This window comes from Dermacentor variabilis, chromosome 6 (genome assembly GCF_050947875.1).
Source record: "Dermacentor variabilis isolate Ectoservices chromosome 6, ASM5094787v1, whole genome shotgun sequence".
Lineage (NCBI taxonomy): Eukaryota > Metazoa > Arthropoda > Arachnida > Ixodida > Ixodidae > Dermacentor > Dermacentor variabilis.
Genome location: NC_134573.1, coordinates 38,846,717 through 38,860,258, shown reverse-complemented (window position 1 = coordinate 38,860,258; position 13,542 = coordinate 38,846,717). Strand labels below are relative to the sequence as shown.

The window sequence follows — 13,542 nt, the reverse complement described above, 5'->3', positions numbered from 1 at the left end:
ATAAAAATATCCTAATTTGTTTTTAAATCTTGTAAGCAGCTGTTCACAGGCACTTGAGAAATAATATTAAAAACATCGTATTATTTTTTTCGTAATGACAATATATGTGGTAGAAATGAAAGCTTCGCCAGAATGCAGCAAGGTGCTAAGAGGGACATCGGAGTAAAAAGAATGGGCGTAAGGCTCTGACTTGCCTAAACTTGACCATGATTGCTACAGAAAAGTAGTTTTAGCAGTTTCAGGCAGCTGGCAGCTGGAACTATCTGCCAGCTAACCTTACCCTAACGAGCACCATCGCCACTCCGACCACCGCATCTTCGGTTATATAATGACGTTTTATTATGACCAGTACGACATTTCTAGAGGCATTTGCCTGCGGTACATTCTGTTGCCTGTGCACTTTCACAGAGAGTTAATAGTTAATTCTTTAGCACACAAATAAATAAAAACCTTCGTTAACAGTAGGAACAAATTATCTACGCTGTAAGCTGCGCTATAGAAGAGCCGTGTAACGGTTATGTTGACGCTTGTTTATTGCCATTAAAGCGATTCAGTATTGTACTAAGCGCACCTTCACGCATAAGTATTAACCAGAAGACCAAAACTGCCTTTCTGTCGCAATCGTGGTCATTAGGCAAGTCAGAGCCTTATGCACGTTCTTTTTACCCCGATGCCCCCTTTTCTTAGCACCTTGCTGCATTCCGGCGAAGCTCTCATTTCTACCACCTATATTGTCATTACAAACAATATAATGCCACATGCGTTTAATATCCTTTTTCAAGTGCCTGCGAACAGCTGCTAAGAGATCTTGAGAACAATTCACGATGGATTTTTTTATTCTTCTTTCTATATCACGTTCATTTTCGTCAAAACTTCACATTTGAGGCGAATTGTAAAAATGGCAATTTCTTATACAGCAACAATGTTCCACACAGTTGTCGAATAGGTTAAGGTCTCACAGACTACCAAATTTCGAAATGATCCACGGATTGGTGAAGTTGATAAAAAATCGCAGATATAACAACTTTCGAGCATTGTAGCAAATTAAGCAGTTATGCTAAAACGCTTACGTTTTGCACGGAAGCCTCAAACAGTGCTAGAGGACCCTTCTTTATGTCTATCTTTTACAGACAAAAATATAATCTGTGCAGCTGTAATATATAGTACTTCACTGTTGTGAATTTGCGAGAAAGCCTTGTGCATGAAATAGGCGCCTCCACACAGAAGAATTGCACTATTTCTTGCTTCCTAAAATATTCATTTGGCAAAGAAGCCCCATTCACTTTCGTGCTACCGAGTGATATGCGCATAAAATATAAAATATTCGATGGAATTTAAAATAGAATTTTTTTACCGTGTTGATCTCTCGAGGAATCACCTAGCATGGAAACGATGGGCATTGACACAATTTAAGCATCAGTACATGAGACAGGTTTGTGACCAATATTTTCAAAGAAAGAATGAAAAAATTGTCTGCAGTCCTGGATGCTTAGCTGCAAAAGATGTCTAAATGTGTAAGCGTGGTGCGGTCATATCAGTACACAGCAGAGATGTTAGTGATGGCTAAAGCTTTACTAGCTATCAAAATAAAGCTTTACATGTTGCCTTAGATATTATGTGCATCTTATAAGTATGCAGCACTTTTCTGTGAAATTGTTTAAAGAGAGTAAGATACCTTTTGCCAACAATTTAAGCAACGGAAGTAGCCTCAAGGCAGCTTTTGTAGGCTAAAAAAGCTTCACTGTTCAGGGAACATGCTGATTTACCCGAACAGGTACTAATGCAGCCTATACTTCCTAATAAAGCGCATTGCATAGCAGCTGACATCCTTGCCTAACTTCTTTCTTTGCTCATCACAAAGACATCACATGTGAACCTAGGGTATCCTCACAGTAATAAATCAGAGCACAAAAGTACACATCAGCCGGCTCATCGGAGTTAGCTATTTGCGGGTCGGAACAAAATGTTGAACAGTTATACAAAATTTTACATTAAACATCGATAATTCTAAGTATTTTCTTAAATCCACGTCTTGTGTTTGCTTCTAACACAGGCGTTGGCAATTTATTAAATATGGCTGGAACATAGTATTGCCGCGTTCTCCTTCCGTACTTTGTCGCAGTCTTGGGGATGACGTAGGGTTCGTTCGGTCTTAAGGAGCGAACAGGCGTATATCGTGTTTTAATATGATCATTCCAAACGTGTTTAATTATAACACTTTCGACAATCACGGAAGTGAAGTTTGGCAAATTCAACAACCTAAAGACGTCTGTATCTTGCTTTGGACACAAATCGTAAGCCACTGTTGATAACAGTGAACGTAAAATTGAATTAATTCTTGAGCTCCACCTAAGAGTACAATGGCCATACACAGTCAAGCCATAACGTAGCACACTGCAGACTAAAGCATGGACAATAATGTTTCGAACGGAGATTGGCATAAGACATCGCATATTGTATAATGCACAGGAGGCCGCGCGCAGCCTTTTACAGAGGTGGGATAATTGCGACTTTCATAAAAGATCACAGTCAAAAAGCAACCCAAGGTACTTAACAGAAGATGCATTTTTAACAGGTTGGCATGTACATTCATAACAGTCCGATGTGTGTAAGAATAATGATGTTGTAGGCAAAATTTTTTTCATGGGGTTATGGAAACATACAAATCGAGTTTTAGAAGGGTTGATGCTTATTAAATTAGCCGCAAACCGGTCCATAGCTTTAGTTGCCTCATTCTGTAAGGAGCTGATTGCATCAGAGTAATTAGCTGCACAGGATACAAGAATAGTATCATCGGCATATTGATATATATATATATATATATATATATATATATATATATATATATATATATATATATATATATATATATATATATATATATATATATATAATTACCTACTACATTGGACAAATCATTCACATAAATGTTAAAAAGGAGGGGGCTTAATATTGAGCCCTGAAGGACTCCAGAATGAATGCAGGTAAAAACACTTATACTTTTTTCTCCACCTTTACACATTGTCGTCTATCCTGCAGAAAGTAAGTTAATAAATTCAAGAATGATCCACGAATGCCTAGGAGAGACAGTTTTTGTAACAAAATGTCATGACAAACACTGTCAAATGCCTTAGAGGCACCCATAAAGAGAGCACATGCTACCAGGTTACGGTCTAGTCTTAAGTTTAAAAGATCAGAGAAAGCTTCTAAGAGTGTTTGTGTACCCTTCCCTTGTACAAATTCATACTGATGCGATGATAATGCACTATGCTTATCTAGAAACTGTGTTACCGTAAGAGCTACGTGTTTTTCTAATATTTGAGCTATACAGGGAATTATCGATAAAGGTCTGTAATTTTCAATACTATTGCGCGCACCTTGCTTATGAAGCGGAATTACAATTGCGGTTTTCATATCAGCTGGAATCACACCACTGTCCAAAACAAAGTTTAAAAGAGATAGCAATGCATATTTAATTGCGTCAAAATTTCTCTAGAGTTCACTGACAGAAATTTTGTCGAAGTCAGGTTATTTATTCGTCTTAAGATTGAAAACAATGGACCTTAATTCACCAAGCGATAGTAAAGGAAGATATGCTATGTGTTAAAGTACACACCGATGGTTGCCGTGTCCTCGATCCCTAGACACTTGAAAAGTACTGATTAAATATGTTTGCCACAGTTTCGTCGTCTGCAGAAAAATAAGATGAAAGGTGCTATTTAGGCGTTGAAATATTGCCGCCTCTAAGATTACTGATTAGGGACCATATTTTGTTTATGTCAGATCGAGCTTCTTGAAATTTCTTTCTAAAATAAACGCGCTTCGCAAGTCTGATCGATGCATTCACCTTGTTTCTGGCACATTTATATCTTAAGCGCGTTTCATTGCAGTTTGACGACCGCTTGGCCTTAGTCCGCAACAAGTCCTTTTCCTTTATACCAGCTAAGATTTCGCTGGTCATCCATTTCTGGCTCAGGTTGCGCTGCCTGCTTTTGACAACGCGTGTTGCCGCCTGCCTAAAAGCATCAAACGCAGCTACAAATTCTTGGTACATGTTTTCCGGTGACACAGTACATAACAAAAAATTATCCCAATCATTTTTCTGGACTAGTTTATCGAAATGCGTTGGATCAATCATACAAATTTGTTTGACAGAGTTAATAGCCTCTGATAACAAAGGACTCAGTCTGTTACAGTGAACAACAGACGAAGTAGTGTAGTAGTAGTGTAAGTATATGTAAGATATAGTAAAGTTCTATGCCTGTTTTTGTTGCCTGATTCCTATGTTTGTTACCGAATGCGTACTGCTGCAAATCGCGACTTTTTTTTTCGCCCAAACTGTGTTTGTTGTTCATGCTGTTTTTTGGTTGCACATCGTTAAAGGTGCACATATACTCCGACGTAGCGTGCCCGCGCGCGTCGAACTCAGCGACGTCACGGTGGAGGAAAACTGGCATCTGTACTCGAGCGACACGACGCAACCGGCGTGACTAGCGCCGACGGGCGCGTTCCAACGTCTCCGGCGCATGAATGGCTCCGCCCCTATTTTTCGCCTGCCGCGCCGTCCCCGTCGGCGAAGCATTTCCGGCATTCCGCGCGCGTTGCGCGTCAGAGAAGCAATGGCCGCCTGCGGAGTCGGCGCTGGCGCGACAACGTTCGGTGAAACAATGAATGAAAGTACCCAGAACGTGTGTGAAGCTTCGGATTCTGTGATCGAACGGCCCCTCGAGGGAATCCGCTTCCACCCGTGCGTTTTACGACACAAAGCGAATGGATTACCGCGATCAAGCAAGAAAAAACAATGCATGGGAAGCTACCCGCCGCCAATGCGGTCTCGCTAAAGGTAAGCTTCCTCGCTGAGTCGTGATTTGGGGTACTGAAATAAGTTATTCACTGCTGGGGCAGGCGTAATTATGTTTTTTTTATTGCTGCTGTTTTTAGTCGAAGAATGCCTGAAACTTTGGAAAAGGCTGCGAGATCGCTACACTCGCGAGGCAAAGGCGTTGGAGTTGGCGACGCGCAGGGGCTTCGTTTCAAGGCGAACGTGGGAATTCGCGCAGTCAATGGAATTCTACAAGAACTGTGGCCGCCAGAGAAAGTGAGTTATTTTGGTGGTTACATACCGTTCTGGTAAATATGCAAGCGCTGAAGACGATTATGTGCGTGTGTGTGTGTGTCTGCGCGCTTCAGTTGTGTCAGTTGTGTGCTAGTTGCGAAACAGCGTACACTCTTAGCACGGTACCTTCTATGGTAACCTGTAATCACAAGTAACTTATAAAATAAAGGTTACATGCAAAATATGTTGATGTTTTAATTAAATGGTGTTACGTATATATATATATCTATAGGTTACAAGAGTCAAAATTGACGGATTTAAAGGTTAATTCAGCGCAAAGTGCCTTGTAATCTTTAGATTTTAACCTCTAAAGAACACTGCAGCGTATCAGTGAGGAGACCTACATCATGGATTGGACGTTTGCTGATAAATGTATCCTAATGTGTTCGTGTTCTGCATTTATGATCTGGTTATTACAAACGTAGGACTTCGGCAGTTCGGGCTGAATTCGGTCTTAATTTCTGTCAGCCAAGCAGTTACATTTTTCACGATATAAAAACAAAAAAGAAATCTTGCACGATCGCACTTGCATGTTCATCTGCGCGCTGTTCTTTGACGACCCTCCATACTTGGCGCACAGCCTTATTTGAAATATCAGCAACGAAGACTGTGTCATCGAATGATGTGGCGTGCACTGCCTGCCGAAACCCAGCGGTCGAACGTGGCGGAAGCCCCCTGCTCTCGCACGCATTCTAGCCACCATGAGACAGGCATGGAACATCGGTATTTCAACACGAGAAAGAAAAGCGGGCGAGTTTCTTTAGAAAAATGAACATTTTTAAACAAATTTCATGTACGAGGCGAGAAAGAACAGTTGAAGAAAAGCACACGAACGCGATGGGTCTTTCAGTAAAAGGTTGTTGAAAACATTGGATGGTTCTATCACATATCAATATAATTCAACTTGTCTACTAAAATGTCCCTGTGCAGAACCTTTCAGTTGTCTGCATACATTTTCTGCCTTTAACCGGGTTCGTTTCATTCCCTGCACTGCCTTGATGCTGTCAACCAAAAATTTCCCATGCTTCAACCATAAGCGCTCAAGATGAGGTTAATAGTTAGTGTGCAAGAAGCGTGTGCCTAAGAAAACCATGCCGACACGTGGTACCAGCTAGGCAGAGTGCGTACATAAGTATAAACGCGCGGCGAGGGAGCTGGGGATGTGGTACGCGCTAGGCGACCGGCGTAACTGCTTTGAAATAGACAACAACCTACATCTTGGCGAACCATTCTGCATTGCACTTAGGATGTTTTCTAATAAAAATTGTAGCAACTGATTCCACTGCTAGCTTTCTTTGGGCATTTTAAGCTGTGCCGAATATTGGCACTACAACGACAGCAAATTTAAGTTACAGCAGACCCGAAACGCGCCAAACGTTCAGTGAAATCAGCAGGATGCCGCTACACTCACATAAAAGCGAGCGCCGTCCGCTCCGTTGTCTTTTTTGGAGACATAGACAGATGAAAAGAGCGTTAAATGTGTGAAGCCGCCAACTGAGAAATGAAATCTTTGCCACTGTCCAAACACGAAATCCTTCCACCATCACACCGATAACATCACTGGCACCTCTGACATTTATTTCTGTAATTCATTGCTTGTTTTCATTTTTGTTTTCATTTTTGCTTGTGCCTCTAAGTGCCTCTTTCTAACATGGCGGAAGCGAGCAGGCATCAGCCACATTGGAGTGCGGCCATCCACGGTGCTATCATTTCTCCTCCTCGGTCCAATCCAGATGACTCGAGTTGCACGCTGGGAAGATTTTAAGCGGGAGCGGGAGGCTCGGAGCCGGCGGGAGTCGTTAGCGCGCTGTCGTCCTGTCGTTGTTGTAGTTGTCGTTCTGAGACGGCCATTATATTTGACTTGTTTGGATGCCATCCGATCACCATTGTCTGCTGCCACCACTTGTAGCCTGCAGTAGTTATTACGCTTCTACTGGGAACTTGCGCCATCCGCTGCACCCTCATGCCTTTGTGCAGCAGAGACCTTTTCGGTGTGTTGCGCGGTCGCTGCAACGAGCCGGGTTGTGAGTGCAAGCGATACACTATTCTGCGCCTGTCGAAAAGTGACAACCTGGTGAGGTGTGAATATTGTGACCACGTCCCAAATGCACACGGAAAAATATGTGATCTCGGTAAGCAGAACTTTTGCTTTTAATTATTTTTAGGTGGATAGTACGTGAATTCTTTATAGTTCCCAATTCAACATTTGACATAGTGCATGCTCTCGCTGCGCGTAAGTGTTTCTGAAGAAAGTTATTGTTGACATATTTGCTTCTTTATGCTCTTCGATTTAGTTTGAGCTAAATTTGATGTTGTCATTTTGTGCAAATATTGGATTAGACCTTTCTAAAATATTGAGCTTGTCGGCGGGATGAGTTTTGTCAGGGCAACTAAATGACCTTAACAATACGTTTCTTGTACTGGCACCGTGCTTTGGGCTGACGTAGTTGACAGAAATCGTTCGGTATTGTAGAACTTGCCTCGCGCACCCTCCGTTAGCCATGCTGTGGTGGTGCATGACTGCCCGCGCCCTGGCCTGGAGCTAATCTCCGGTGTGTGCAGAGGTCGGGCAAGCCGAGGCGGCTCGTGGTTGCATTTCCGCTTTCTTTCGGTGCGCGTAGTGCTGGAGGTCGCGTAATCTCAAAAGTTCGGAGACGCGTTAAAGGGAGCAACAAAACAAACGTTCGCTCCCCTCTGTGTTCTTCAAGCCAACTTGATAGCGATTGTTCGCGGTCGTCAAATGAGATATGTTCATTTATGCCTGTGCTCGCGTTACACCATGGTTATTAGTAAGCTAATGATTACTGTTACGGCAGGCAAAACTACGTACCTTAGTTTCAGTTGTGGTCTAATGCTTTGCTATCGCCATTAGTGCTTCGCTTTTTGGGTGAAAATGCGTGTTTTTTCTATTTTCTTTTAGTCAAACGGGCCAATAATTTAATATGGGAATTAGTGGTTAGCATTGACTAACTGCGAAGAATACACAATTCTCTTTTTACCGCAACGTCACCCCTTCTCTTACATCTTGCATTCAAATTTCGCACAATGATGTATAATTATATACAGCGTTGTTCCGGAGAATACATGTTGTATAGCTTTCGCACGAATTTTGCTTATGTACGAGTTTTTTTTTCGCCTAGAGCTCTGCAATGCGCTCTGCATTACTTTGTGAACACTAATGATGTTCTTTCGTTGCGTCTATAATTTCAGAAACGAAAAATGCAGCCGATCGAGGCAAAGGCGCAATGCAATGTGCCAGGCACCGTGTTCGAGGACTCAGTGTCAGATGAAACCGTGGAAGCTTGCACATCTAGTCTGTCCTCGGTGCAATATGGTTAGTACAATGTGGAATGTTAGCCAAAGCTTTTTTGATTGCCTAGTGTATCAAATATTTTAAAGCGAAGCTTTCTTTGCCACTTCCCTCGACTTTTCCACTGCTGCTGCTGTCGCTGACCTGCACGCGGCGTCAGGGAATGGTTGAGTACGTAATGTATATAATGTAAGCAATATACGAGAAATTATATTGTACGTGTACATATATATAGTAGGGACGCAGGAGTGGCGTCTGTGAGCCCTTTCCAGCAAGAACTTATGAAAAGCCTCCAGGAGCGTTCCTATTGTCCTTTAGTGAGATTTCAGTTGTATATAGTTCAGCAAACAAACGAAAATTAGTATTATACTGATTACTTTTAGTAAAATAACATTTCATTGCTTTTTCCTGCATGCTTACTACAATGAGAGCTAAAGGTGAGCCAGTTCTAATTATCCTTGATGTAGAATGGTTGGGCTCTTTGGGGTTGAGTTGTGCTCTGCAGTACTGCGCGTTTTTGATAAATTTTACTTCGTCAGTTCACATTATACTGTGCATATTTAATGTTTGATAAGCGAATGTTTATAGGCTCTAACTGTCTTTGTAGGCTCCTCTGCCCAGTGGTGATATTCAGATTGCAGCTCCCCACGTCTACACATGCAGCGAGCATACGTGTGTTTATGCTGGCAGCAGGCAAGAAATAATCTGGGTCTCGAACGGCAGCCTGGAGCTAGCTGTAATTTATTGTATTTTAACCTACTACATCAACAACCTCGATTATCCATATGCATTTGCACCATTCCTGGCGCTTATGCAGAAACTTGTGCTTCCCAGCAATGTTGTGCCTAGAGGGCTCATAAATGACAGATTGAAGTGTTTCTTTGCCCTTCTGAAGAAAAAGAATGCGATTTGACTCAAAGTCTAGTTAACAATTTTCACCTTGCATTAATGTTCACTTGTTGCCAGGAGGTGGTGAACAGATGCATCATTTTGTGCATTACATTTGCATGCCTTTTTTATAACTGTCTTATTGAAAATTACTGAGGTAATACATCCATTCATGCAAGTGACACTTACTATTGTGTACAAGTATTTTATTTAGCTGCTCAATATTCTTAAATTTGTGCAACGTGAATTATGGCGCCCTTGCTTTGTCACTGAGTTATTCTAACTGCTAGCCTCTAGATGATAGAGTAATTGTGCAGTACTATGCATAGTAGTGTCCTAATGACCTTTTTCAATATTGATTTTAAATAGGTAGTGCATTCAAGAAGTTTGAATCCCATCCTTGACATTGTTAGCTAGACAGTAAAATGTGTCTTGTAGTAATTTTAATTAAAAAAAATTTCTTGTTTGTATTGTCACAAGGATCTAAACTGAGAGTTCACTATGCTGTAAGCATCACCACTTCCAGCCTTTTGTCATTTGGCCCTGCAAGCTAGCACTTTGCACATCTCCTGGTTAAGCTTTGTCTGATGTTTGTAAGAGCAACAAGTCATGTTTTGATGCCAGTGGTGGCCAATGCTAACACTAAGGAAACGTTGCTCAGGTATAGATGGGCTGCATGCATGCATGGCCTTGTGGTCCAGTCTTCTTTTTTAGGTTCACCTATAGCCAATACTTCATATATTTTTTGCATTGGCTACATTGCATTGGAAGCGTCTTTATTGGCCTGCTCTAATGCTGCACAGGATGTGTAAAGCTTTTTTTATGTAGTGTCCAATGTGGATCTGAACACAAGTGTCCAGTTTTTGTGCCTGAAATCTCATGTACTAATCTTTGCCTTGTTTTCTTGCTTCCTGACAGCAGTACAAGTTTTTACATGGACAGTTAACACGAATTTATTGACGACATGCATGGCTGAAACGCGGTGATATGATTTTTAAAATTCCTGTGATATAATGCTAGTGATAGTATTGTCTTGAATTTTCAGATCTAGTCATGTGCCAGCAAGGCCTGCTGTATTTGTGGTGTATTCTATGTTGTATTTTCAAATAAAGATGTTGCATTCTGAAGTTAACCTTATACTGCCTGTGGAACTGTCAATTTATACTCAAATTATTTATACAAGCTAACGGTGCCACCTCCTCAGGCGTTCAAATTGTGTTTTGAACTGTATTTTTGGGAACATTACCGTTACATATTTGCTCAAAATGTGTCGCACGGGGAGTTTCATTTTGTCAAAAATCCCAAGGGATACTAGTATACTAGTATCATAGTAGCCCTTTGTTGGCTGAAGTATAACGATTTAAGTGATTTAAATGAAAGTATACTTTTGATACCACATTCAGTTGAGCGTTTCTTTTTTTTTTCAGAGAATTTCATGTGGGGCCCCGCTCTTTACATGGTCCGACGAGCAGGGTGCGGCCTAGCAACGGGGAGGCGCCACCTTGGGTTTTGTTCCAGAAAGGCCAAATCTCCGCGTGGTACACCGAGCCGTCTGCCGCCAAACAACAGAGGTGCGTCATTTCCTTCTTTTGCGGTTCTCTCTGCTTGCGCCTCTTTCTTGCGCGCTTCTTTTCGCGGTCGGATTAAGCAGCCGACAACCATGCCCGGAGAAACGTGAGCCCTCGCAGAGGACGCCACTCGGCCAGTCCTTTTTGGACACTGTCTTTACACGTGGTTGCGCTTCGAAATAGTTCACCTGTCCACCTCGTGTGGTTTCCACAGGAAAGGGTGTCTCTGTGTCTCTCTCACCCTAAGCAAAAAAAGAAAAAACTGCGTTTTGCTGGCAACTTAACTTACGCGAGCCGTAACATCTCTTCGACTGCAATGATATCTAGTAAAACAATACTCTAGCTATCAAAAAGCACAACAAGGAGGAGCGCGGGAGTACAGATCTCTACTTACGAATGGCATAGTAAGTGACAGACGCATACTGTTTTTGGGTATAATTGTGTAGCTGTTTAGCAATAAATGAAGCAAATGTTTTGCTTTGCTTATGGAAAACGGCAAGTGTTGAGGCCCTTTACCCGTGCTGTTGCTGTTTTTCTCCTGCGCATGCATTTACGTTTACTGTGGATTGTACCAATGGTATCATTCAACATGCAAAAATTAAAAAGGAAAATCAGCCAGCTGAAATTCATTTTTTTTTTCATTTTCGCATGCTAAATGATACCTTAGGAACAATCCACCGAGTAAACAAACGCATGTGCAGGAGGATAAAAACCGCAAGAGCGTGAGCCACAGGTCTGAACACTTGTAGTTGGTAAAGCGAAAATTTGCCTCATTTATTGATTAGCAGCTACAGAACTGCAGCCCAAAAGAATATGAGTCTGTCACCTACAATATGCTATTCGAAAGTAAAGAAATTTCTCTAGCTCCCGCGCTCAACCTTTGTTGTACTTTTTGGGGTAGTAGGCTGCATTTTCTCTTAATATTTTTTTAGGTCAAACAAGAGATGTTGCGGTATGCGTAAGGTCTAGATTGCCTGCAAAACGCAATGTTTCTTTTCCTTTTTCACTTAGGTTGAGAGAGACACAGGGACACCCTTTGTCCCGAAAACCGCGCGAGGTGGACACGTGAACTATTTCGAAGCGCAAGCCTATGTAAAGGCAGCGTCCGGAAAGGACTGGCCGAGGGGCTTCCTCCGCCAAGGCTCACATTTCTCCGCGCACGGTTGTAGTCTGCTTAATCCAGCCCCGGAAAGAAGCGCGCAAGAAAGAAGAGGCGCAAGCAGAAAGAAGCGCGAAAGAAGGAAGAGACGCGCCTCTGTTGCTAGGCGACAACTTCCTGGGCGGAGCATGCGCAGAGCAACGGGCTTTTATGAAGCATACCGCAGAAAGAAGAGCCGCGTCCCCGTTGCTAGGCGACACCGGCTCTATATACGGAGCATGCGCAGCACGGTGTCCATCTGGGACCTCCTGCAAGCCGCTTTGTGTAAACATTTTAATCGTTCAACCGGTATATTGTAAATGTAACCTTTATATTTAGGTAAAGGCACTCAATACTGTATGCCTATACTAGAGGTTAAAGTGTTGTAACCTCTAGTTGAGGTGCACGCTTTCTTACCTTTATTAGAAGTTAAATTTGTAAAGGTTGATGTGTAACTTGTAAGTTAAAGGTGCACAAATTTGTGAGAATATACCCCTCTAATAAACGTTACCGTGCTAAGAGTGTACCATTGCGGGGTAGCTCAAGCCACGAACATGCATGTGCGGCAGCGTCCAGCAGCAGGCAAATTACCGGTGCACTTTTGATGTCAGTGGTATAGCTCGATCGTGGGGCCAGTGATGAAGAAATGAAAACTCGACCCAATTTCGGTTTGTAGGATGTAGTGTACGATTACAGGATTGTGCTCAAATGTCGTCTTTGCATCCTGCCACCTGAGTACTAAGTAAATTTAACAGCTGTTTGGTAGTCCACGTTGGCACCAAAATAATATAGCGCCGGTGATCTTATGTCGACAGTGCAAAAAAAAAAGAATACTGACAAAAAATCAGCGCTGTATTTCTGTTTAATTGCACTATCCCGCAAAGTAAAAGATTCAGAACAAAAAGATAACCGTTTACTCCCTTCGATTCAGGCGCGTCATGTTTTGTAGAAATATTTCAGTTAGAGGGAGGATATAACATGAAGCTTTCGAGCTGGTAATGGAAAATTATCGACTTGCTGCACTACACTGTGACACAAAGCGCACGTCGCGCGTTCGCAGGAGGTATGGGGAAAAGGGGGGCAGGTCTGTCAGGGTGCTATTGCCATGACGTCGCTGCTGGGACAGGGTCTTCAAAATGAGAAGCTAAGTTCGAGAACATTGCGGTTTGTTTTTCGCTTCTGATTTCGATGATATATATATATATATATATATATATATATATATATATATATATATATATATATATATATATATATGAAGCGTGAGAATTTTTGTGTGTAGATGTTGTTTTAGGTTGTCTCCGTGCAGTCGTAATCTCAGCAAGGTTTCGCAGTCTAGTTTTCCAGGCTGTCGAGGGAGTCCCCAAGTTAAAAAGTTTAGGTAACATTGTTAGTGCGCTAATAAGCCGTACGTGAAGGTTTGCAAGGGAACCTAGCTAATTTACTGAATTCAAAGACTTCGAATTGCAGTTGGTCAAATTTTTAATCCGAAATATTGACACTGAACATGCTTATCTTTTTT

The 13,542-nt window shown here is 42.0% G+C and overlaps 1 protein-coding gene and 1 long non-coding RNA gene across 3 annotated transcripts in view; both read left to right on the top strand.

Moving 5' to 3' along the window:
- Positions 1-4,610: 4,610 nt before the first annotated feature.
- LOC142584738 (uncharacterized) overlaps positions 4,611-13,542 on the top strand; it is a 63,920-nt gene continuing 54,988 nt past the window's right edge. For both annotated transcript variants that reach the window (XM_075694963.1, XM_075694964.1), the window contains exons 1-2: positions 4,611-4,843; positions 4,942-5,098. In XM_075694963.1, the coding sequence (XP_075551078.1) occupies positions 4,949-5,098 (150 nt within the window). In that variant the 5' untranslated portion in view covers positions 4,611-4,843; positions 4,942-4,948. The remainder of the gene's footprint in view (positions 4,844-4,941; positions 5,099-13,542) is intronic.
- On the top strand, positions 8,333-10,451 carry LOC142584128 (uncharacterized). The gene is made up of 2 exons (XR_012828707.1): positions 8,333-8,450; positions 10,233-10,451. It is a non-coding gene; the product is annotated as an uncharacterized LOC142584128 (long non-coding RNA).